Source organism: Blennius ocellaris (assembly GCF_963422515.1).
Source record: "Blennius ocellaris genome assembly, chromosome: 11".
NCBI lineage: Eukaryota > Metazoa > Chordata > Actinopteri > Blenniiformes > Blenniidae > Blennius > Blennius ocellaris.
In genome coordinates this window covers 16,769,983-16,795,969 of record NC_137660.1, presented here as the reverse complement: position 1 = coordinate 16,795,969, position 25,987 = coordinate 16,769,983, and the positions used below count along the sequence as shown (strand labels likewise).

General features: G+C 43.5%; 1 protein-coding gene across 2 annotated transcripts in view; it reads left to right on the top strand.

Moving 5' to 3' along the window:
- Window positions 1-24,618, top strand: part of frmd4a (FERM domain containing 4A) — a 57,925-nt gene extending 33,307 nt beyond the window's left edge. Inside the window, exons 5-24 of one of the 2 annotated variants that reach the window (XM_080504953.1) lie at window positions 2,326-2,410; window positions 3,898-3,954; window positions 4,833-4,855; window positions 6,518-6,601; window positions 6,706-6,771; window positions 6,869-6,926; window positions 7,102-7,188; window positions 12,222-12,298; window positions 13,260-13,398; window positions 13,526-13,667; window positions 15,207-15,340; window positions 15,441-15,563; window positions 16,992-17,223; window positions 17,408-17,464; window positions 17,623-17,860; window positions 18,301-18,459; window positions 18,675-18,998; window positions 19,133-19,716; window positions 20,584-20,686; window positions 21,646-24,618. In XM_080504953.1, coding sequence (XP_080361079.1) covers window positions 2,326-2,410; window positions 3,898-3,954; window positions 4,833-4,855; window positions 6,518-6,601; window positions 6,706-6,771; window positions 6,869-6,926; window positions 7,102-7,188; window positions 12,222-12,298; window positions 13,260-13,398; window positions 13,526-13,667; window positions 15,207-15,340; window positions 15,441-15,563; window positions 16,992-17,223; window positions 17,408-17,464; window positions 17,623-17,860; window positions 18,301-18,459; window positions 18,675-18,998; window positions 19,133-19,716; window positions 20,584-20,686; window positions 21,646-21,748 — 2,875 coding nt within the window. In that variant the 3' untranslated portion in view covers window positions 21,749-24,618. Of the gene's footprint in view, window positions 1-2,325; window positions 2,411-3,897; window positions 3,955-4,832; window positions 4,856-6,517; window positions 6,602-6,705; window positions 6,772-6,868; window positions 6,927-7,101; window positions 7,189-12,221; window positions 12,299-13,259; window positions 13,399-13,525; window positions 13,668-15,206; window positions 15,341-15,440; window positions 15,564-16,991; window positions 17,224-17,407; window positions 17,465-17,622; window positions 17,861-18,300; window positions 18,460-18,674; window positions 18,999-19,132; window positions 19,717-20,583; window positions 20,687-21,092; window positions 21,165-21,645 lie in introns of those variants that run through there. The other variant, XM_080504952.1, reaches the window with a different exon arrangement.
- The last annotated feature ends 1,369 nt before the right edge of the window (window positions 24,619-25,987 follow it).

The following is a 25,987-nucleotide window of genomic DNA, read 5'->3' as shown; positions in this document are numbered from 1 at the left end:
AACAAAAATTTGTAACATTATACACAGTGAGGTGGGTTTTGTGCTACGAGAGTCACCCATTGATGCTGTGTTGGGAGCCAACATCTCCACTAAAAGCCAGCTCCTGTTTGACCTGCTCTGGCAGGGTTATAAAGTTATGCTGCAGTTCTACGCTCCACTTGTGAAGCCCTTTGTATGACTCACACAATGGCCACTTTCATACAAAATTCCCCAAAGTAAATCACAAACACTGGATCATATGTGTATGTATGACAGAAAAAAAGATTCTCATATGGGATTTTTATAATATATTGCATATGCCTTAAATTATTTTCAAGCTAAAATAAAAAAATAAAGCTCCTCCCAAATCTCCCTCTGCCAAAACGACGCATGTACACACACACACGCACACACACACAGACCCTTAGGGAAAACCTGAAAGGGAAAGCCAAGGCTTTGTGGGTCCTCTGGTCTCGTCTGTCCTCTTATTCCAATGATGTCATGCACACCCGGGGGACCACGTCTTTGTCAGCAACATACATAGTAACTCACATCAATCCCTGTAAACAATGTCGCTAAGCAGTCATTTCCAGAGTGACATTTACAATACACAGTATCACAAAGAGCAGACTATATAACGAAATTGTATTTTTAGCACAGGAACACAGCCGCCTTCTCTATTTAGCGAACGAATGTATTGCACAGTGCGTCAGTGATATAATCCAAACGTGCTGACTTCATTGATAACCACTGGCATTAACTGACGGCCTTGTCTTTGTGTGTCGTATGTGCGCCTGTGGTGGTGTGTTGTGCAAGGCGAGGGTCACCGACTGTGTATTTACATAGACTAATAGGTGTTTGAGGATGTGGTGGTGGTGATGTGACACTGTGGCCTCTGACACCATTTTGAGGATTTATCTCCCCCATTCCTCCCAAGCAGTTCAAGTCCAATCTCTAACCTCAATCTCTTCAAATGCCATGTTGGATACACCCCCACGAAAACACACGTCACGCTGTTCCTTCTGCACATATATGCACATATTCCGTGCTCGACTTTCACAACTGTCTGCCCAAATGTCAGACAGGAATTCATTAAGTCCCAAAGTATTGTTTTTATTTGCACAATATTGGGACTAGTTTTGGTTTATGTGTGTAACCCTGTCTGTGCATGTATGTGCAGGTGTCTGCACGTCGTATTTTTGCACGTTCGTGTGGCATTTGTGTGATGTGCTTAGGCAGATGCCTACCTCCTGCGGATTCACTGGGTGCCTTTCTGCATGCTTGCTGCTGTGCTGACAGTGTGCCTATGTCTCATCAACAAGGTGGTTTAATTAAATGTTCACACTGAATATTGACAAGGGCCCTCTCATTCTCTCGCGCAGCTCAATGGGTAACGCGATTTAAACCCTTCAGTATTGATCCTCCCACAGTCCCTCTCACTCAATACCTATATACAATCGTACGTGCGCAAATCGACAAGCTCATTCACGTGTATGCGTCTGAACATGAGCGCGGGTCACAGTGTACACACTTGCAGGGGAAATATAAAGTCATATACTGCTTGTGTTTAGTGAGTATCCACGACTGTGCCGGTTTGTGCAGATTAAGTAGGGGTTTGATGACAAACATCACTAATTAAGAAAATATGCAAGGGGACACTGGAGAGCATCCAAACCCTATGGAATTTTTTTTTTGATGTCTGGTTTTCTCAACAGAGGAGCCAACAATGAGTAGCTTCCTAACACACCATCCCAGCTACCCTCTGGCTCTGCATGTATTCATGAGCTAAATTTAGACTGCATTATTATGTTAGTTCGCTGCTCACTGCTCTGCCAGAAGTGGGTTACTGTGCTTCTCTCTCCAGTGTGTGTGTGTGTGTGTGTGCGTGTGTGCGTGCATGTGTGCGTGCGTGTGTGTGGAGTTACCACACACTGCTGATCATGCACAGACAGACAATGTGTGAAGTGCATCATGTGCACATTCAGTGTGTGTGTGTGTGTGTGCGTGTGCGTGTGCACGTGCGTGTGTGTGTGTGTGCGTGTGCGTGTGTGTGGGGAATGTGCACACAGTCACAAACTTAATCATGGATCATTGCCAGCTTCCATGGTGAGAGGAAGATTGGGTGTAAAAAGATGTTGGTATACAAAGTCTGTCTGTGGTATGATGCGCCCTCTTCTGGTCACTTTTATCATTTCAGCCTCTCACTCACAACTTCATATTGCTTCATCATTGTCTGGATACCAGGTTTTGCTCACCTACTATATATTATTTGTGTTTTACTTCACTTAATGAAACAAAGACATGACAGTTGTTGCAGTATACATCGATTTCTCTTTGTCCTTTCAGGTTCTACATTGAGAGTATATCCTACCTGAAGGACAATGCAACCATTGAGCTGTTCTTTCTTAATGCCAAGTCCATCGTCTACAAGGTAAACCTATTACCGCGTCCGTCCCTATCATACTTTAGGACATGTGTGATTGGAAGCTTTTGAGACTTTGTCCTCAATCATTGTAATGAGGTCCGGAGTGTTCAGCAAGTGTATTCATGGAGAGACAAATGTGAGACGAGTGCTTTATGTTGTTCGGCGCGCGCCACTTCATTAGCCTATTTCTGCTTCTAAATGAAGAGATGCCACTAGAGGAAAGCTTGGACCTCAGTCCTTCTCACCGATTTGGTGAAGCAGAAAATATGAACCACTTTCATCAGCTGTTACTCACCATGTTACGTGCTGCCCTACATTCCTGCAACTAGCAAATCATTTGACACATTCACTGCCATCTGTCAGTGCAGAAGCACCTTTACGGAAGCTGTGTAAATTGCAATTAAGGCGACCACTTTAAACGAGCACCGAAAGAAGGTTGGCATAAATTGGAATAATGTTCCAGGTGTTGTGTTTTGTGCAGGGTGTTTGTGTGTTTAAACTGGTCAGTCTAAAGTGAATTTATTGACACAGTCAGGCGAATCACTGAGTAAACATCTGGAGTTAAAACTATGAGAAGTCACAGGTAAAACAGGAGTGATCAAGTTCAGTCCCTCTACCAACTGTTACCAGACAACCAGTCTCTCTCTGCCCATTTATCACAAGTCCTCCTAGCCAATTATAAAAATGAATCCTGTCAAGTCCAACAGTGGATAACCAGTGTACGCAAAAAAAGCAGACAGAGACAGAGCGGTCGTAGTATTTTTTTAGTGTGTACAATGTTCACATAAAGTAGATTGGATATACCTGATGTGAGTACAATATGCAGTCCTTTCTTAAGTCACTGTCTCTGCAAGTAGCTTGGAACATTTTCAGCTGTCAGCCTCGCACAAAAAGACACAGTGTGTGACCATTTGTAGTCGTGTTGGGTGGTACGCGCAGGGTGGGTTTGTTCTGTCTTGTGTTTCATCCTGACTGTCTGATCTTCCAACCAATTAAGCCACGGATTGTAAAGGGAACATTCCTTGCATACATGACCTGCTATTCACTGCCCACTAACCCTAATCCCCTCTCTAAATGATGTAAACAGAGCGTGCAAGTTACATATCTATCCTCTTGGTGTCAGTATGTAACTCTTAAGAAATTGTAAGTGTAAAAAAAAAACCCACATTTTTAAAATGTACTGAGGAATCAGACCATTGTGGCCTTTAACCGATGAACCCCCTCACCCAACCCCCTTCACTTTGCCTCTAATCTCTGAGTCCCTTTTCCATGAATGCCTCATGACATTTGAGAAGGAAAGGGGGGGGGGACATGCGAGGGCGAGTAGTATGGAGATGATAGAAATGTACAGCTTATTTTGAATGATTACAGGCTGGCTGATTGTAGGCAGGTCAACTTTTACTCACAGCAGTGTGTTGATATATTTTTTTTACTCTCAGTAAAAAGTGACGCAGTCATTCACACGTAATTATTTTCTCCTCTTTTTTTTTCAGGAGCTCATTGAAGTCGACAGTGAGGTTGTCTTTGAATTGGCTTCTTACATTCTACAAGTAAGTTGGATGGTTCTGTTGGCATGTGTAGTCGTGGGTTTGTATGTTCATGCCGGTGTGAACCCTTTAATCAGTATGTAGCACATGAAACCCTGCACACAAGCTCATCCAGGAGCTGTTCTTCCGCCATCAGGCAGCTTGGAAACCATTTGAAGTTTCTCTTCAAAATATCTCCACGAGCCTTTGATCCTAATTGATGATGAAACTCACATTATCTACCACAGTCATAATTGTCAGTGTTAAAGCCCGTGTGTCATCAGCTGCAGTCATCAGTCTGTCACTAATACGCAGTGATGCTCTGAGGACTTACGTCCTAAAAACGTCAACTACTTTCGCTGGTAGCAAAAACGTCTGGTCAGCCGGCGCTGCAGTCGGAGCTTAAAGATCACAGAGCACCAGGGAACGCTTTCTACTTCACAAAACCTCGCTCCAGCCTCCTGTCTGCCTTGTCCCTCTCTCAGAGTAGGTCAGTCCATTAGCCGCAATTCTACAAGGTCGTGTTACACATAGCAGAGTAGTTGTGTGTGTGTGTGTGTGTGTGTGTGTGTGTGTGTGTGTGTGTGTGTGTGTGTGTGTGTGTGTGTGTGTGTGTGTGTGTGTGTGTGTGTGTGTGTGTGTGTGTGTGTGTGTGTGTGTACGTGCATGCGTGCGTGCGGGTGCAGATGTACAGTATCAGGTATCTGCTCAAGTAGAGCTTCAGAGGTTTTACTGCAGATAGATGTATAGTTTAGTTTAATGCTTATCTGTGACTCCAGCAGTGCAGACTTTATTGTACATTCGCCTACAGTACAATCACAACTTAAACACTGCTCAATCATCACACTTGCATGTAAATAAACTGAGCTATGTTCTTGTATCTTTTCCTTTCTGCTCAACAGGAGGCGAAAGGCGACTTCACCAGGTAAGCACACTAGTGCTAATGCCTCCATGCTCTTCTTAGCAGTTTGAAAGGAGAATAAGTGAAGAACCATAATATAACATTGAAGTGGCACTGAAGTATATAACTGTGTTGTTGAGTTCATTTCAAAGGAAACTCTCTGACGGCTGTAGTTTTTGCTCAAGTCTCGCTTGACTTTAAACTATCAAAACCTGACATTGACATTCACCGGGAGCAGTCAGAAGATTACGGGTGTCTCCAACATGTCCTGCATGCTCCAGATTGGTCAATATTTAACTACACTAATATCCACTGAAGAGTAGCTCCTCTCACTTTGGCCACCTCTGACTTACGAGACAGTAGCAACCAAACAACAACTGTGAGCATGGACTTCACTTGTATATCAGTCTCCATTGTGCTCTGCGCGACCACACCTGAACAAAACGAGAGAGAAATCTGTGGCTCTTCAGATCTATGTGGGTACGATGGTGGCCTAAATGTGTGTCATCCCTCAACCCCTTTGTTGTGGCAAGGATAACAGACTACTTCAGCTCCCACCTCTGACCTCATTTCCGTCGGTGAAAGGAGTAAATAAACACAACATCCTGTCGAGGGCTGGAATGTGACTCACTCTGAAGACATTCCCCTCTTTTTCTTTCACCCCTTCCTCCCACTCACTCCCACAAGCATATATATCTTGATTCCCAAAAGCTTCATTAAAGCTGCTCTGCTCATATTGTTCCTCAGCCATACAATTTACATCCTCAGTTTGCTCATTTATACACCCATTGGCTCAAATCTAAATAATGAATTGCGTTCCCCTTTTTTTTTTTCCAATTAAAATTCAGTTTGGTTTATTTTACCAACTTGCTGCAGGAACACATTCGAGACAAAATATATGATTCATTTATCAGTATGTGCTGTATTCATTATGACCATTTAATAGAGCTTCCGTGCAACGAGTCCCATACACTGGAGGAGTATTTACACGTACAGATATCAAAAAAATCCAGACACACAGCTGCGTTCACACGTTGGGAGAACAGACAGCCAGGGTGGATGGGATCTCTTCCAGGGCTTGAGCTCATAGGTTGTCATGTTCCCAGGGCTTTCCCCAATCTTCCGGGGCCTTGGGTGGAGGCTGCAGTGAGGGAAGAGGATTAGAGTTGGGTATTAAGACCTCCTGCCACCAAAGGCCTGAAAACTGAATCTGAGGCCAAGTCCCTTTAGCTCTCTGTGTGGTTCCCTGTCTAATTTACTTTATCTCAGTCTTAATCTTTCCCTGCCTTATTCCTGTTTTATATCTTTTATGTTTGGTTTTGGGTTGGGGTTTTTTTTTGTATCTCTCTGTTTTCTTTATTTCTGTTTGTGTCATTTCCTTCTCTCCTTTGGTTCAGACTGTCAGTGTCTCTGCAGCTGTTCTGGGATGAACCGCGCCCAGTCTCAGAGCATCAGGATTCATTCCTCTCTCTCTCTGGACTAAATGTAGCTTTCTGTGCACATTTTCTTAAAGTTGATTCTGTTGCCTCTTTCTGGGAAATACATAATTTAGCTCTCACTAAAAACTTTCATATGCACTTAAGAGCGTCTCTTCAACGTGAAGGGGTGAACGTGAAAATAGTTCTTCTTACAGAAGTAGTGCTGACCAGTTCTTGTGGGTTTTTTTTTTTTTTTTTTCTTTCTCAGTAATGATGTGACCAGGTCTGACCTGAAAAAGCTGCCTGCTCTGCCGACCCAGGCCCTAAAGGAACACCCATCTCTGGCCTACTGGTGAGTGACTTGTCAGATGTCCACACAACCATTTACTCCGGATCACCTGCTGTGTTTCTTATATTCTTCTTCTTCTTTTTTTTTTTGTCACTGTTCTATCCCAGTGAAGACAGAGTTATAGAGCATTACAAGAAGCTCAATGGGCAGTCCAGAGGGCAGGCTATTGTAAAGTAAGTGTGTCTTTGTAGCCTTGGAATGTCTGTCCAGTCTGTGGAAGACAAGTCTTCTGTGTAACCCTGACATGTCTGTCTTCTGTGCTCCTCACAGTTATATGAGCATTGTCGAGTCTCTGCCCACATATGGAGTGCATTACTATGCTGTAAAGGTACAGTTTTACTGCCTTTTCTGTTTTTCTCACACATGTACCACACACCACACACATTTTTGTCCCTATAAAGGATGCTGATATGATGAAATTTGAACTGCTATACTTGCGGATTTGAGTGTCTTCCTGCCTCTTCTTTTCTTTTCTAATTTGTGTGTGTGTGTGTGTCTTCTAGGACAAGCAGGGGATCCCATGGTGGTTAGGTCTGAGCTATAAAGGCATCTTTCAGTATGACCACCAGGACAAAGTTAAACCCAGGAAGGTGAGATAATGCTCGGTTTGCTCTTTCCGCACTGTAACCAGTCTTCTCCGTTGTCAATTTCTCTTTTATGTGCTTTTTTTTCATCAGGGTGTATGGCGCCACAAAGCTCACGGAATAATGATTTGTATTTTGAACATAGAAAAAGGAAGTTATGATATTCTGCCAAGTGTAGATGTAATTTGATAACTTACTCAGATTTGTGATGAAGTAGCTACGGCAGTTACTATCAGCTACTTAAAGATGCACCATTCACACTTTGAAGTCTCTCTATAGCAATTTGCATAACAATCAAATAAATTACACCATTAAAAGTACCAATGGTAGTAAAATGTAATTTATCACTGCTTAATTTAAACCTTCTATGATAATGTATGATCCACATTTATTTCATGGATGTGATTCGTACAGTTCACATGCTAACTACGGCCCACATATCACCAGAAGTAATATAAGTTTATGTTCAGTGTTTTTCAGGCTTTTTTAACACACTTTTTTGATTGATTTAATGGTTTAATAACAGTATAATCTTTATTTATACAACAGATGTAAATTGGAACTTACTTATGACTTCACATAAAAACGACAAAACATTAAAGCGCAGTAATTAACAAATAGTGTTATGTAAATGATGTGTTACATTTATAGAAAACCCCTCATCTCTATCTCTCTGTGTCTTATTGGTCTCCATTGTCCACTTTTTTTTTCCATTCAGGGAGTCAGGACATTGTGTTTATAAAAAAACATAACAATGATGTTCAATTATTACTGTCTGGAGACATTCGGTCTTGGAATGTTTTACATCCTGTTCTGCAATTATTTCTGCCTTTTTGTAAGAGTCCTCCTCCCTGTCTGCTCACCCTGTGTGTGTTATCTTAGATAGTCTTTTCTCCTTCACCTCTAACACCCAGGCCTGTTTAGGACCCTGGTTTCTGGCACTCAGTCTTGTCTTACAGGAGGTTATTTGTCCACACTGACTGACTGACCACCAAGACACCCACACATCTGCACACTGATTCAGGAAATAAGACTGAACACTAAACTCACCATCCTGATGAATACTTCCTGTCTAGCAAAGTCTTTCCTGTTTGCCACTGATGTCTGGCTTTCCGCATGTCTGTGTGTTTTCATTAGTGAATTCCAGTTGAAATGACTTAACCTCGAGTCTCATTGGTTTTTCATTCACATCCTCAAATCTCTTAATCTTTGTGGCTGCTTAGGTGTTAAATCACCACGGTGGTTGTGAAACTCAGTCTGTTATCTTGCATCAGATTCACCAACATGCAATCACACAACCCCAGTGTAAAAGCTGTGGATGCGGCAAAGTCTTTTTTTGTACTGCATGTCATGCTCTTTGACAGTTGTAAAGATAGAATAAGGTTTTCCAAAACAAAGGTAAAAACAGCAGGAAAGGGGTATTTTGGGGGGAATTGAAGGGCAGAAGACATTAATAGCATTCCCACACAAGTGACTTATCAAGCAACTGCCAGGGCAACAGCCTGTGAAGCATTGGTCTGTTAAACTTCAACACTAACCCCCCCCCCCCCCCCCCCCTTTTTTTTTTTTTATTCCTTGCCTTTTTTTCTCTATATAACTCACAAATACACACACACGCAAACGCAGACACGCATACGCACATCAAAAGTCAGACAATGAGTAAGACTGGCCCCCTTCACATTGCAAGTATAATTATAGTAGTAAGAAGCTTGACGGAAAACGAGATTTGTGGACTGCCCATTTTGTTAATGCAAACATCACAAGACCAACTAAATCTCTGTGAATCCACCAAATGTTTGTTCACTCATCAGACAGAAAGAGGAGGGTGGTTCATGCTTCTTCTTTTTTTTTTTTTTCCACAGCTATGGTCTGGAAACAAGGGAGGCTACTAGATTATGAGCAGATGTTATGCTAGTAAGAAGTGTCATCACTGTTTTAACTGGAGGAAGTGTGGATTGGGTGATTAGTCAGACAGTTCCAGTTCAGTGCCAGTAACCTCTGACTCAGAAAGATGTCACCCCTCCCTCCACTAACAAAGACGGAGGCAAAACGTTTCCTTTAAAACCTATGGGCTGATTTTTCACAGTATAAATGTTTTCATCACAAATGCTTCATTGCATCATTAAAAAGGCATAGTAACTTCACGTCATGTTGTTTGATAGCAGTCTGTCCTGGATGCATTTGTGTTTAATTACGTTTACGAGGAGAGATCCCGTTGATTCTAAATGCAGAGCATCTACCACAGCCTCCACATTTCTTTTGGTGGATATTAAAATACTTCCCCATGCCTTCACCACACACCAACGGAACCACATGCTGTTCTAATCCACCTTGAGTGTTGTAAGATGTGTTTTGGCAACATTGCAGAGTTAATTATGTTAATGATCTTACTTACTAACTTCAAGCTAACCTGTCACCCCTGTGATGAAGGTTGAAAGTTTGATATGATTTTCAGGTTAATCAAATAAATAATAGTTCTCCAGTGAAGGTTGCGATCATACAGAAGCTTTATTTCGATGAGCTTTTGTTTGCAAAATGCCACACACCTTGTTTTGATTAGATTTCTGATGAAAATCATCCCTCTACAATAGTACTATAAAGACGTAAGCAAAGTAAAATACATCCAGATTGTATGTGCATCTCTATGACAACTGGTGGATGTAGTGCTGCAAATAAGAACCCCACCTATGGTTGAAACAATAGACTTTAGGACCCTCAGGTCCAAATCTGGAAAAGAATGATACCTGGCCTCTTTATTGTTGTTCTGACCTATGCTATTTTAACTTTCTATTCTTCAAGTAGTCTCCAGGGAGCCAACAATGCCAAAAAAAAAGGCTTTTCCCCCCTCGTGTCAGATGTGACCTTTTCATCTGTTCTGGATTTGTGTTTGGGTGCCCAGACATTATTAGGTAGCACAAGTGGGTGTTTGCAGGCCGTTGGTTTATGAATAATGGGGCCTTATTTCCTGTGCTTGTGTGTATTTGTGCCATTGTGTGTGATTGGAGGGAGCATGATTTATAGTGCATGCTCTACACACTACTCAGGCTCGAACATCAGAAGCACGCATTGCTTTGTACATTCAGAGTTCCTGAGAAAGAAGCTGTCAGCATATTTTTATCAGATAATCAAGCCATCAACAATCTGTTCAAAGCACTACAAAGTTTTTACAAAGCTACTTGGGGACTTTTTAACCCTGCATCATGCACATGACCATTATCCACACTTCTTTATAACCACTCTTGTCATTTTGAATGTCATTCATAGAAATCATATAATTCTTTTATCCTATTTTGAGAAATTTCAAAACTGTAAAATGTGAAATATGTGTTTTGAGTCACACACAAAAAAACAAGTCTTAAATGTTTTCATTTCCAAGTATGTCAGTGGGTGTTCTGTAAAGATTTACAGTAGGACTACAACCAAAATGTGGAATTTTAAACATTTGGGTGATTTTATATATTAAGAAGTCAATAGGATTTCATAGTATTTTCCAAATGTTTAATTTATGATGTTGGTCCTTTTTTACCTTGTGAAATGGCAGCTACTCTGTGCAACTAATATCAAGGACAGCTGCAGTGGTCTCGTGCCAGAACACAGTTTTAAACACCTTTGCTATCTTCCCAGCTCTGGCTCATATGTAGCCAACACACACGCACACACACACACACACACACACACACACACACACACACACACACACACACACACACACACGCACACACACACACACACACACACACACACACACACACACACACACACACACACATTCATCTTCTCATTATCTAGCCCGCCTCCTATATTTAGCACCATGCTACATTAGCACGTCACACTCTATTGAAAGTGTACGGTACAGTGAGAGTTTCGATAAGTCTGCTGATATTCTGTTCTCATGCTCGTGCTGGCATTATGCTTTGTTTATGTACTTTATTCATCGTACCCTCCTCCTCTTTCCTTTCTCTCATCCTTCAGTCCATTGTTTTCTCAAGCTGGTGAAATTCCTGGGCTGTGAGCCATTCTTTCCTTGATTCCTTTTAACCACTTTTACTCCTTTTATGTTTTCTTACTTATCCACTTTGAATTTTTTCAACTTTTATTTTTCTCCAGTTTTTGACGATTGTGTGTGTGTGTGTGTGTGTTTGCATCTCTGCTCCAGCTGATGGACGTAAACCAACTTGTGCTCTGAAATAGACTTGGTGAATGTCTCTGTGCGCGCGGAGAAGTCTGACTAAACAAAGAGAGGACACTTCAATCGCTGGGGCCACAGAAAGCTTCTTTTTTTTCCCCCCCGCCTTTATCACCCCTCCCCTCAAGCCCTCGTTCTTCACGCACACACCTCCCGACCACAGCCCAAAGCAGAACGCACAGTCCCCGAGGGAGAGAGGAGGGGTCAGGAGGAGGGGAGGAACAAACGCCCCCTCTTTCCCTCAACCCTCCCAGCAAAGCTCCAGGAGAGAAGGAAACTTTACACACTTTCTCTCAACCAGCACATGCCCATGCCTACAGATGGTGAACACCCACCACCTCAAAACTTTTGTGTTTCCTTGAGCTGACGAGCCTGGGAGGATTTGAGATACACACACATGCTGTGGAGCAAAAGGGGGAAACTTTTCTTGCCCAGCTGGTTTTGACATTTTTCTTTTCTTTTTTTTTATGGATGATCTGATGGATCATAAAATGTAAGGAAAGGAGAAGAAAAAAAGAGAAGCCAAGCAGAGAAAGGGAAACCTTCCACCGTTTAGATTGTCTTTCTCCAAAGTGAGTACATCGGGTGTTGGCACCCACTGTGGACGAGACCGGCTGATCTGGACCTGATCAGAGAGGCTTCAGACTGGGTCCTCCCCCTACGTTTCTAACTCCTCCTTTTTATCGGCTTTTTTTTCTCTCCATCATACCCCTTTCTCTGGACTTCCTCTCTCAAAACAAATTGGGACATACAGTGAAGATGTATCTGGCTGATAAGCTGTGTGGATTTAATGTGAAGCATGTTTTTTTTCTGTGCGCGTTCCTGAAGATTGTCTGTTCGTATTAAACCTTAGGTGTTCCAATGGCGGCAGCTGGAGAACCTCTACTTCAGAGAGAAGAAGTTTTCAGTAGAAGTTCATGACCCCAGGAGGTAACTTTATACCACAGAATTAAGCTGTTCTTTGCTTTTGTTCAAACACTTGGATTGTGTGTGTGTGTGTGTGTGTGTGTGTGTGTGTGTGTGTGTGTGTGTGTGTGTGTGTGTGTGTGTGTGTGTGTGTGCGTGTGCGTGTGCGTGTGCGTGTGCGTGTGCGTGTGTTTTAACAAAACCTTTTTTTTCCCTTCGTAATCCTACTGTGACTGAATGTTCTTGCTTTCAATATCTGCTCTCACCCTAATATTTATAAGCAGCATTGTTTGTCCTTTAATGAATTTTATTGTGAATTACCGTGGGAGCATGTGTGAATCTGTCAGAAAAAGAGTGCACGGCATGGAAAAGAAACACCGGGATCTTATTTCGTAATGGTTGAAGAAATTGTCTTGGCAACAGAGCTAGATATGGGGGATGTCCTGGTGGAGTCCTTCAATGATTGATTGCTTGATTATGGACGCACTTGTGCAGCCTCATGCATACACACACACACACACACACACATGTGCACTCGATCACAGAGTGTAGACTCTTGCTTAGCTGACCACAGAAGGATAGATGGCTGTGCGATAGCTCTTTCGCGGAGGAAGTGACCTCTCCTGTGTTTATTTAACATGGCTATATATGTGGAGTGTTATTCTACAGATGGAGGGAGGGAATGGGAGAGAAGAGACAGGCAGGGTGAAACGGAGAGCAGCGGTGTTTTCTTTAAAAGAAGCCTTCATTAGCGGGAGCTGGTCTATTGCTCAGATGCAGATGTGCGTTTAAATAAAGATGAGTAAACAATGGGGAGCGTCGTGTGTGGCTCTGCTTCAGTATCACTATCAGTGCTGTCCAGGCTTTGTATCATGTTGTTTCATCCTGTTAGTAGATATTTGTTTGACGTGGCAGGTTTGCAAATGTGTAGCCAACTTCTTTATTCAGTGTATATAAGGAGGCCCTGTGTCCGCTTCTACTGTAGGGCGTCGGTAACACGAAGGACATTTGGCCACAGTGGCATCGCCGTCCATACCTGGTACGCCTGTCCTGCCCTTATCAAATCCATCTGGGCCATGGCCATCAGCCAACACCAGTTCTACCTGGACCGCAAGCAAAGCAAGGTCAGTCTGCCCTGCAAGGTATTCAGTTTAAGTGCAGATCAAAGGAATATTCAACAAAAACTCTCGTGACGAATAAGAAGTTGACATTTTTTTGACAGACGCTCCGTTTATGTTTATGTCTTTCCAGTCAAAGATCCATGCAGCACGAAGTTTGAGTGAGATTGCAATCGATCTTACAGAAACAGGAACTTTGAAGACCTCCAAACTGGCCAACATGGGCAGCAAGGGCAAGATTATCAGTGGCAGCAGTGGCAGTCTTCTGTCCTCAGGTGAGTGCATGTGGCCTGTCTGTGTGACTCTCAGAAAAAAAAAAATGGAGACCCGACTTTCACAAAAATGGCAGGCAGCACAATTTATAGTGTGACTGGATTTGTCTTTGTTTTCACATGTGCATAGCGATGAGGACTCTTGTTGACAGCTGGAAAGACAGAAACAGCTGCCATTGGAAAGAGACCATGGTTTCTCTGTTGAATGTTCTCACACATATATTGTACATAGAACCCACCCAGTTTCTGTCGGTATGTGTAAAACACCACTCCCACCATCCGTGTCACACAGACTCATCCTCCAGAGGCCCCTGCCTCCTCTAAATATAGTGGGTGAGAAAATGAAGGGGGCAGCGGGTCATTATACAACTTTTCTATGGTATTTGAAACAATTCTTATCTGTCCTGAACAAGTAAAGTGCACGTCAACCCGAGTTAAGAGGAAAGGGCCCTTTCAAACAGACATCCAGATAAACTGTGATCAAGTATACAACAACTGCAACCTGGTGTAGCTACTTATACATTTCAGATTTGTTGATAGCTTGCAGACCAAACAAGTGTGATTTCTAAATACAAAACAAGCATATCATTGTGTCTATGGCTGAGAGAAAAAAACAGTTTCAAGTATTTTACACCGAACAAGATTAATTTCTACTGTCAATAAGAAAAAAAACTGAATTCGCTTTCATAAACAATTTCCTGTATGCACTTCAATTGTTCTTCTCTGCAGGGCTTTCTTCAACAGTTTTTGTTGTTATATTTAACGCACAAACTGCCATCGTCTTATGTATTTTCATAGAATAGAAGGTTTCCTCTTTGATTTCCTTTAGTCCAACCCTTTCATTTAGTAGTGTCTATGTCTTATTTTATTTTATTTTTTGTCTTATAATGCCTTTTCCGAGTCCTGTGTCTGTAATCATGTTGAAACTCTTTGGGTTGATGCAGGAATATAGCCGTAAAACATAAACCGATCCTACTTGAAACCGTGAAAACAGTTTTCTGTGTCAATTACTAAAGTTTGTGTACCTCTGAAACAACACTAACTCGAAGAAAAGAGTTGTGTATATTGAAATTGTGACAAAACATTTACCATGTTTAGTTTTCTAGGCTTATTTGTTTCAACACACAGTGAACCGCCCAGTGTGTGTGTGTGTGTGTGTGTGTGTGTGTGTGTGTGTGTGTGTGTGTGTGTGTGTGTGTGTGTGTGTGTGTGTGTGTGTGTGTGTGTGTGTGTGTGTGTGTGTGTGTGTGTGTGCGTGTGTGTGTGCGTGCGTGCGTGCGCGCGCGTGTGTGTGCGTAGAAGAGCTGGCACCAACGAGAGATGTGCGTCACACACTTTGTCCTAAACTGCCCTTTCCTCTAAACACTTGCACAAACACACTGACAAAGCTCAGCCTCCTTATCGAAGCTCTCCACTCACTTCCCTGTAAACATCCTGAAACGGCAGCAGGTGCATGGATAGTTTGACTCCCTCTTCCAAAGCCCCCTCGAAAGAATACTCCTGACTCACGCCATTACCTGGTGTGTTGTATCCCACCTGCAGGCTCTCAGGAATCGGACAGCTCCCAAACAGCTAAGAAAGACATGCTGGCAGCACTGAGGGCCAGGCAGGAAGCCCTGGAAGAAACACTAAGACAAAGACTAGAAGAACTGAAGAGCATCTGCATAAGAGAGGCGGTATGAGAAAACACAGACACACATTGTGAAAACTGAAATAACTTTTGCGTTTTTTTCTATTTTAACTTAATGTCCTTGTTGTTCTGGTTATATTTGCAAGGAGCTGACAGGGAAACTTCCAAAAGAATATCCCTTAGATCCAGGAGAGGAGCCACCAACTGTGAGACGGAAGATCGGTACTGCCTTCAAACTGGACGAGCAGAAAATTCTACCCAAGGGCGAGGTATAGCAGCGACTTTTATTATTCTTCCTTCCACTTTAGTTCACTGTCCATTCGCCTGCAACCCACACGGGCCAAATAAAAGCACGAGTTCCTTTCATAATGTCGCATTTACTCTGCCAGGCACTGTAGTGCGGGAGCTGCAGGATGTCAAGTAGAGTATTAATTAGTAGGGAATGTATCTGTACTTAAGCCTGTGGTAATGTTAATGATCCGTTTATGAACAGTGTGGCCGTAGATCAAAATTGGGGTTTGAAAGCAGTATGATACACAGTGTAGAAGATCAAGGGTTGTCCAGTTTAAGCTTCATTTAAAACTACCTAATACCCTCGAAATGGCATGGTGTGCCACTTCATGTAATTACAATGTAGCTGGTCCCCAATAGTAGTATATTTCAGGTGATAAAGAAAAGTAATAACACTTAAAAGTCATACTTTGAAACATCTTAACCTTGTCCGAAGTACTGCATCTTTGTCTCGTTGACATTTTGTGGCACGGCTAGATTTTCCAGAAGAGCCCAACTTCTAAATATAGTCTGGCAGCATTCTCGCTTCGGGAAGTGGTGATAGTAGGATTGTGTGCGCGCCCGCATGTGTGTGCGCGTGTCGGTCGCTGGATTGTGTGCTTTGAAAAGAATCCAGGGACACAAAATCTCAGAAGTGCCCTGCAAGCAGAAAGATGTTACAACGAACACCTTAAGCTCACACAAAGAAACAGAAGCCGCTCTGGCAACAGTGCGAAGCCACTGTTAGCGTGAGGGATTCCTTAGAACTGAGGTAGTCCAATATGAAGGCAACCCAAGTGAATACATCATCGTTCTGTCTCTCTGGAGGCAAGTGAAATCATGTGTGTGGACTCTCAGATGTGAGGGGAACTAATGACATGCTCGCTGTACACAGTGTGTCACATAACGGTCAGCAGTTGATTTCCTTGTCTGTAATTACATTCTCAAGGTTGTGTCATGCCGTCCAAGAGTACTCGGCGAAAATATATCGCAGTATGTTGATTTGAATTTTTGGTTTGTAGTGAACAGAAGTCACGGCGCAACAACATTTGCGTTGAGCAGAAGATGGTTGACTTGGGACTACCTGGTTGTTTCAGCTGCACAAGTCTGCAGAGAGCTTTAGTGGAGGAGAGGATGGATTGATGGAGGGGTGTTATTATTGTGGAACTGCAGAGAATATCCAGTGGTGAGAAAATGTGCGGCCACAGCACAGATAAATGACTTCCGTGCTGTGTTTTCCCTGGCAAAGCTGTCCCTGTGTGTCTAACCAAATACAGTATTCTGCATGGGAGAGTTGGTCTAAAAAGGTTTCTGGAGAACAGAACCTGTTGCTTTTGGATTGTTCACAGATCTTTCTGTTGCTAAAAGTGTCTGTGTGACTTCGTACTTCGGTGAAAAGTTTGCTCTTGTGTTTGCGTGTGTGTCAGGAAGAGGAGCTTGAGCGTTTGGAACGGGAGTTTGCCATTCAGTCGCAGATTACGGAGGCAGCCAGGCGTCTTGCCAGCGATCCTCACGTGAGCAGTAAGAAGCTGAAGAAGCAGAGGAAGACTTCTTATCTAAATGCACTGAAGAAGCTCCAGGAAATTGAGAACTCCATCAATGAGTACCGGGTCCGTTCTGGCAAGAAGCCGACGCAGAGGGCTTCACTTATCATAGAAGGTAATCGTGTATTCCTATCCCTTTTTTGTCTGTTCATTGTCAGCTCCATTAGAGAGAGTACTGTTGTGATGACAGGCGATGAAGGCGATACTGACTTTAACAAGTTCTAGCAAGTCATAAACACAAGGTTTTAACGTGTATTTATGTGGTCTCTCACAACTTTTTCGGTTCCTCTGTTCTATAGAAGCCAACATTTGCTCTGAAGACAGCTCATTGTCTGATGCACTGGTCTTAGACGACGGTGAGTCTTTGTCCTTTTCATCATCTCACACAAGAGTCAACCGATAGTTATGCCTTTTTTCCCTTTTAATGTTCTTCATTACATGCGGTCCACTTTTTTTCCTCTCTCTTTTTTTTTTTTTAAATCTTAACTTAGTCCAAATGATAACTCTGTTTCAGATGACCCTCAAGTCATAGGTACCCCAACCTTTTCTCCAGTAGCATCACCTCATAAGGGCCTCCCTCCGCGGCCGCCATCCCACAGCCGGCCCCCTCCGCCACAGTCCCTGGATGGTCTGCGGCACCTGCACTACACGCGCTCTGACTACGATAAATCTCCAATCAAACCCAAGATGTGGAGCGAATCGTCACTGGATGAGCCCTACGAAAAAGTAAAGAAGCGCTCCTCTCACGCCAGGTAAGAGAGGCTTTGGGTGAGCTGGCACTTTGCAGTACGGCTCCAGTGTTTTTATTTACAAGTGTGACACTGCTCAAAACTAATGTAACTCATTGTAAACAACCGGTCAAAAGTGAAAACATCCCAATCAGGGCACAGACAGACAGCTGTGCCACAAGCATCAAACAACACACTAGTCATGTAAAATATTGTAACGTTACACTCCAAATTAAACAGGAAATAGCAGGGTTAAATATGCCAGGAAGTCAATTGTCACTCGATACAAATTGCCTGTGTAGAAATTAGAATAAGACTGATTATAAGCGTGTGTGCTTGTGTTTGCGTTTGTGGTTGTGGTTGTGTTTGTGGTTGTGTTTGTGTTTGTGTTTGTGTTTGTGTTTGTGTTTGTGTTTGTGTTTGTGTTTGTGTTTGTGTTTGTGTTTGTGTGTGCATGTGCCTAGTCACAGGCGTTTCCCAAGCTCGGGCAGTGCAGAAGCAGGAGGTAGTAACTCTTTGCAGAGCAGCCCCATTAGGAGTCTCCCTCACTGGAACTCTCAGTCCAGCATGCCGTCGACACCGGACATGAGGACCAGGAACACACACTATGTACATTCCACCAGGTCAGTCAGCTGTCTGCTCATACAGCAAAACTTCCACTAAGCTAAAACAGGGTTTTTAGCTCTAAAAGTTCTGTAAAATACCATTGATTCCTGGCTTCGAATTGGAGCCGCAGTTTTTTTCTTTCTCTTGTTTCTTCCTCCTTTTGTCTGTCATTTTGCCCGAGCATGTTCCTGGGCATTCAATATCTTCGTTTTGCTTTTTTTTTCCCTCACAGGTCAGTGGACATCAGTCCCACACGTCTGCACAGTCTCGCTCAGCACTTTAGGAATCGCAGCTCCAGCCTTGAGTCCCAGGGCAAACTGCTGATCTCCGATCCAGATGCACACCCTCACACACTCGGCAGCCCTGACTTCTTTCTCGGTCCCGGACGCAGCTCCAATGGCTCTGACCCCTTGGATGACTGCTCCTCCTGCACCAGCCAAAGCAGCTCGGAGCATTACTACCCTTCTGGTGGACCCCCGGGCAGCAACCCAAACTATTCTACTCTGGGAGAGGACTCACCCTCCAAAGCCAGACAGAGACAGAGGCAAAGGCACAGGTAAAGGTCTGGGAAATGCAGTGCAAATGGGCATTTTGGATGTGGAGCAGAGTTTTGTTAATTTTTACGGTACTCTGCGGACTGAACTGAGCATTTTTTTGTGAGACTCAAATTGGCTCTCCTTTTCTTTCTAGGTCTGCGGGTCATTTGGGATCCTCTAACTCTGGCTCAATGCCAAACCTGGCAGCTAAGAACGGGTCTGGCGGAGGCTCGGGTGGAGGCGGAATAGGAGGGGGACACCACGGAGTCTATCTGCACAGCCAGAGCCAGCCCTCATCGCAGTACCGCATCAAAGAGTACCCTCTATATGTGGAGGGAAGCCCCAACCCCGTGGTGGTGCGCAGCTTGGAGAGCGACCAGGAGGGCCACTACAGCGTGAAGGCCCAGTTCAAGACGTCCAGCTCCTACACGGCGGGGGGACTGTACAAGGAGGCCTGGGGGGGAGAGGAAGGAGGAGAGGGAAGCGGCCGACTCACGCCGTCACGCTCTCAGATCGTACGGACTCCGTCGCTGGGGCGAGAGGGTGGTGGAGGTGGAGGTGGAGGGAGGGCAGCAGTGTCCGAGGAGCTGCGGTGCTGGTACCAGAGGTCTTCAGGGAGCCTGAAGGAGAGGAGTCACTCACACTCAGGATCCACCTCCTCTGAGACCGGCTCACAGCAAGGCACTCTGGGACATGGTCGAGGGAGTAGAGTAGGGACACTCGCCAAGGGCTCACCAGGTAAGACTCTTTCATTCATTCTCTTTATACTCTTATGTTTGATTTATCTTAAGTACATAAAACTATTTCTATATAAACTACAGTAGTTGTACAACACATTCCCCGCGTGAGTCTTGAACTCACAACCTTCATGTTGTAGATGTATACATTAATGGATGAATCCATGAAATTGATACTCTAAAATTCTCATGGGAAATTCAAGCAATGTCAAAAAACTACTGACCCCTGCACAACTACATTAGTGATAGCAATATCCAAATTCACTGATTACATTGATACATTACATGTACATTACAATGTTCACCTTCAATTTCAAATCATGAAAATACAAAGATATGGACATGCTCAACTCTACAGTACACTCAAGAGTTTTTTTTTAGATTGATTCATTAAAACCTGGAACAGCTTTGATCTGATTTTTGCTCCAGAGCCAAATGTAGCTCAAACTTTTTTTTATTAAGGACTCGCATCCAAATCATGTGATGAAAACACCTAAACTTTGCAAACAGTAACAGGAACAAATAGATATGTTTGGGGGGGGGTTCAGTTGTCTCATGGGGACAATTAATTTCTGTGTGTTTGAGTTACCAGGGGGCCTTAATGTCTTTAACATGACGTAGTTATTGACACCTTTGTGAAAGTCGAGTGGAAAAGTAAAAGCTTGCCCCGTGTGAGGCTCGAACTCACGACCTTCAGATTATGAGACTGACGCGCTGCCTACTGCGCCAACGAGGCTTGTGTGCACAGTCCAAAGTGACAGCATTCCTGACATGATCCCTCTGGGGGGGGGGCCCCTCCCCTCTACACCAGGTCACAAGTGTTGTTTGTGTTGACGGCTCGACTCACTGTTGGTCCTCCTCCCTTCAGCTGCCTCCCCGCACAGCCAGAGGAGTATGACGCCCTCCAGCGAACACGCAGTCACACCCACACCCCCCTGTAGCCCACAGCACATCCTCAACTGGCAGAGCGGGTAAGACACACACACACACACATGCGCACGCACACACACACCATGAGCTTCTCCCTCCATCCTGTTGAGACTTTCCTCATAATCCACTCACATGCTTTGACTATGTGTCCGCTAACATAGTGACTATATCCGGTTAACAACTTTTCATTCCTTTACTTTATTCTGTCAACTTAAATCATCATTGCTTTTTTTTTTTTTTTTGTTCCATGTTTTATCATTTCTACTTTCACTTTTCTTCCGTTGTTTTTGCCTTCACTCATTGTCCCGTTTTCCTGCCGTCCGTCTCTTTTTGTCCATGTGGAAATTTTTCCCTGTGAAATAATATTTGTAATTTCTCTCTGGTCTGTCTTTCTGTCTCTACTAACCCTCCTGTCCTTATGTGTGTGTGTCCTCTCTCCTGGTTTAGAGGCACAGCAGACAGCTCTCCCACTGAGGACGTCTGTCAAACTCCCCCTCAGCCCAGCTCTGATGCATAGAGGTACCGTCTGTGGTCTCGACCTCCCCGTGTCCTTAAACCCAGAGCGTAGTGATGAGACAAGCACAGCAGCAGTAGCTTAAGCTAGTTATGAACGAAATGTCAACACTGATTACTCTGTGGTGCCGGCGACGTATTTATTCAAAAGAATCAAACCCAGAAGAAGAATTCTGAGTCTATGCCGCATGTTTGCCGCACAGTCGCCGACTGTGGTGGTGGTCTGAGCATAAAAGGGTCCGTTTGTCTGTTCTTTGATGGTTGAGTTGAGGTATTTGTGTCATGTCCTCCCTCTCTGGCTGTGTCTGTACCTGATCTCTGCATGTGCTCTGCTGTGTTCTGACTGTGATGCTTCACTGCGACTCACCCCTTAAAGGATTTTACTGATAGAAATCTCTGAACATAAGAATAGACGCTGAGCAGTGTTGTCCCGTTAGTCAATCTGATTGTGTTTTTGTTTTTTTGTTTGTTTTTCCTTTTCGCTCAGGTCTTTCAGTGACAGCTGTTTTCTCAGCAGCCCGCTGTGCTCAGAGCTGGCAGATGTGCAGTGGTACGGACAAGACAAGGCCAAACCTGGAACGCTGGTCTGAGACCTTTTGGATTAGGGCCGAGAACAGTCCCATTGCCCTCTCCTTACTGCCGCTCCACTGTCCCTCACTACTACCCATCAACAACCAACAACCTCATCCTTAAAGCCCTAAAACAACCCCGACCAGACTGGACGTGAGCCTCCCCCCCCCCTCCTCAATCCCACCACTTCTTCGTTGTGTCCTGTCGGTCGCAGCCCAGCCGGACAGGGACACACTCGCTGGGCTCTGATCAGGGCAGATTTCACAGGGCAGACTGAGAAGTGGCACCCCCCCCCCCCCCCTCCCCCCCCCTCCCCCCCAGCTGGTGAACTGTTGCCCTCCAGCATCAACGAGCGCTTTCTTTACACACTTTCCACAGCACACAAGCAACAGGCGAAGGGGAAACAAGCAATGAGAAGAGAGAGCACAGAAGAAAATCAAACACAAAACGACAGCGTTGGCCACTGCAGGACCTTTTTCATATCTCATCCTACCTACTACGATGCACTGCCACCCGACCGGAGGAGCCCTGCTGGATATGAGCCACCAGTTTGAAACCCATTTTTATTTCTCAGCGTCATCATCGCATTTCATGATCCACATTGATGTTGTTTGTCATTATGTCTGTTTTGCCCTGAGTATTTTTAAAAAAAAGAGAAGACGCTTCTCTAAAAGTCTAAATTAACCATCATGGATGCAACAAATTCAAAAATGCATCTTCGGCAGGTTATTGGATTTGGCATTGGCATTTCTTCATTGACTTGCATCAATCGAGTTTATTTAATATCTCCGGCCAATCCAAGGTTTGTTTCTTTGTTTGGCCACTTGGTGGCTTGAGCCGGACGGGAGTTGGAAAATGAAGCGTGAGGCGTGATGTTGTGGCCACATCAAGTGACAGTTACTGACACATTTCCCTTTTGACTTCAGGTTTGATGAATCGCGTTTGATTTTCATTGTTGTAGATGGTTGGTGACATCTGCTCGCAGTTTGATACTGAAGCGGCTCTAAAGTGGTTTGTTTTAACCTGTATCACTTATCACCATGCTGAGTGTCTGTCAGTCCCTCGACAGCACTGTGTTTTCTCGCCTCCCTGTCGCCACTTTGAGGACGGAAGCCGCTCCGCCGAACTTTCTTTAGCAGTGCCAAACATGCTGGTGCTCCGCGTCTGTACTGTAGTGAAGTACCGAGACATTTCCAAGCTTCACTCCCCTTTAAGTCGACCCGGTCGAAAGCCATCCTGTCAAAGCAGCAGCCAAGTTTGCGGAAAATCCAGTTTGTTAAAACATACTTGGACGGAAAGCACAACAGTGTTCATTTGAGGGCTTTACCTGAAGATAGTGTGATCTCACTCCAAGTGCTTCTACCAAGTGTTGACTTTTATTAGTATGCAGACAAGTTTCAGGGCCGTCGATGACTCGTACACCACTGTCAGGGCAGAAGAGAAGCTATAGCCACAACTGAGAAAAGAGTTCTTCGCATTCAATGCAGTTATTTCCTTTGCAACAATCAAATATTCAAAACAGGGTTATAAAAGCACACCTGGTTTCATAAAGGGATAAACACTTTCAGTTTTTTTTTTTTTTCTCTTTCGTGCTTTTTTCATCGTCTCAACAGATGCTTTCTGTCGTTTCGATGCTGATAAATCTGAATTGATGGTTTTAATTTTGTTCAAAATATGGCAAATTGTAAATCTGGCTTAGAGGGAGCTTTTTCAATCATCCTAATAGATACAATTGTTTCTGTGCTGTTTGGCACGGGAGGAACGCTCTCTATCTTTACCCTGTCTCCTATAGCGTAGTGTTTCCTTTCTGCTGTCGGTTGTTGTAATTCGCCACTTTTCTGTGCTTTGTTTTTTTTTTTTTTTTTAGCACCAAGGTGTAGCCCACTCCCTGCATGGCTGGTCCTCCAAAGGTTTATTCATCCACGCTTGGTCAAATTTGACAAGTCTTTACCCATAATTGAAACCAGCGATCCCCTGGTTCGACTCTTAATATGAATCCCTTACTGCTGTGTTCCAGTCTGCTCCCGCATCATGTACCAACTCACCGCATGCCCTGCAGATCCACTCGCTCACAAACCAAGACCCCAAAGACAGCGTTTTCACTTCTTAACGCTAACTTTTTAGTAAATTATGCTCCATAGTGACAACCCCCCCCCCACCACACACACACATAAAAAAAACTAATTCTGTCTCTGTTGTAATCTCCAACCTCTGAACCCCTTGTGAAGAAGTGTGACATCCCTTCCCTCCGTAGTTCCACCTACGACTGATTTTCTGTGCTCCATACAAACGTGTTTTGTAAGAATCCAAGAGAAACTATTTTATCAGCCTTTTCCTGTACGTATGGAGGTGGGCACTGTGAGGTTTTGTGGGAGTTTTTAACATTCGCATCCATTGTTTTAACAATGTTCCATTTTATATGAACCAGTATTGTTTCTTTCTTTTCTCTTTTTTTTTTTTTTTTAGTTCGGACATTGTAACAACCCTTTCAGGTGCTACGAAATGACCAGTTACTGCTTTGTCACGTAGGATCTAGACATCTCATCGTTATCAATAGATTCAATACCAGATGTGCAAAATGAAGCTTATTTTAACAGACAGCTTAATAGTAGAACACTTCTTCTACCAGACAGTAGAGCATGTAACTCGATTTTATCAGTTCTCTTCAACCGTAACAATGCATTAAAGGTGTTGTAGAAAAAATGTGGAATTGATTGAAAAAAAGCAAACAGACCCTGAATTCCACAGTTAATTTATTCTTTTTTCTATTAAGAATTTGTATAGTAACTTTACATTTTTCAAAACTGTGTTGTTGGAAATTGATGATGAATTTTCAAGATGAGAAGCCGTGGTGGTTCTTGAGAGTAAGAAAATAAATTATTGATGAATGTTCTCAAGATAATTCTTCTTTTTTTTTGGAGGGGGGGGTTGATTTATTCTTCATTCACTTACTCACAGAGGACACAGATCAAGTGCTCACAGCTGAGTGGTCACGCTATCAGTTCAGACTCATCAAAGGGGGCCTCATCTCACCATGTAGTCACACACACTTCCTCACCTCCCGACACACTCACTGGGCTGTCATCAGATCCAGGCCTCAGTCACTTCCATCCACTCGGGCCTTGTGAGAGGATTTCCGGTCCGAGAGGAAGATACACTCCAAACATAAAGGAAATTGTTCAGCAGACCTCGCGGTTAGGCAATCCCAACAGTTTGTGGAAAATTATTTCTTCGTATCAGAGCAGTGAGGGACACAGGCGACTGACCGGTGGCTTGGTGGGGTGCAACTTATGAAAACGAGCACAGACACACCTGTGATCCCTCCCGATATGTGTTTTTCCACCAAAAAGGAAACCGACGTGAGAACACTCGAGTGTCATCGCTCGGATCTTTTTGTTCGGTTCTGTGTCCGTTTTTCTAATCGATCCCATGTTACTCTTTGTACTCGGTGTGTTCTCATAGCTGCTCTCTCAGCCAGGCAACAGCTGGAAGCTGTTACCCAGACATGCCGTGAGAAAGTAGCTGCACTGCCTTTTTTCGTTCTTTCTTTTTTTTTTTTTTTACTTATACAAGTCTGTTTGTCCAGAGCATATGTGAGTATGTGTGTAAGAGAGAGAGGTTGAGAGCGAGGGAGCTCACATTATATTCTTAATGAAATCTTCCATCACTGAAATACTCAAGCACACCACACCTTTCACTATGTCCAGACTGTGTACACAGGTTCTTTGAGAATAGGTTCATGATGATGTCTGAATCATTAGCTTAAAAAATTCACAGTGAAATAAAATCAAAACAAAGCTGAATAAACCTTCCCAACAAATAAAAATCTGAGTATGTTGTACAACCGGTGCACTGCAACTGTGACTTAACTTGTTAAGCACAGTCTAAATATATTGTCAAAGTATTCCCCCCTCATCAAGATAGTTTCCACAGCCACAGTAAATTCATTAAAAAAAAAACACCCAAAAAAACTCTCCAACATTACAAAGTTGAATGTGAATCGCGGCATCAAAATAAGAGTCTTACAATACTGCCCTCTACTGGGATGATTTAAAGAAAAATGAGGACGTGATTCGTTTTTAATAATCAAAACCTGATAAATTGTCTTTGCGTTGCAGTTTAAATAACAAATCATCAATTAATGGAATCAAGTGTGTACTTTCAAATGTTCACATTTCACAACTCTGACAATCATGTGAAATCTATTAGGAAATTCAAGCTTCAAGAAGCATTGTGCTGCCATATATTTACATTAGTGT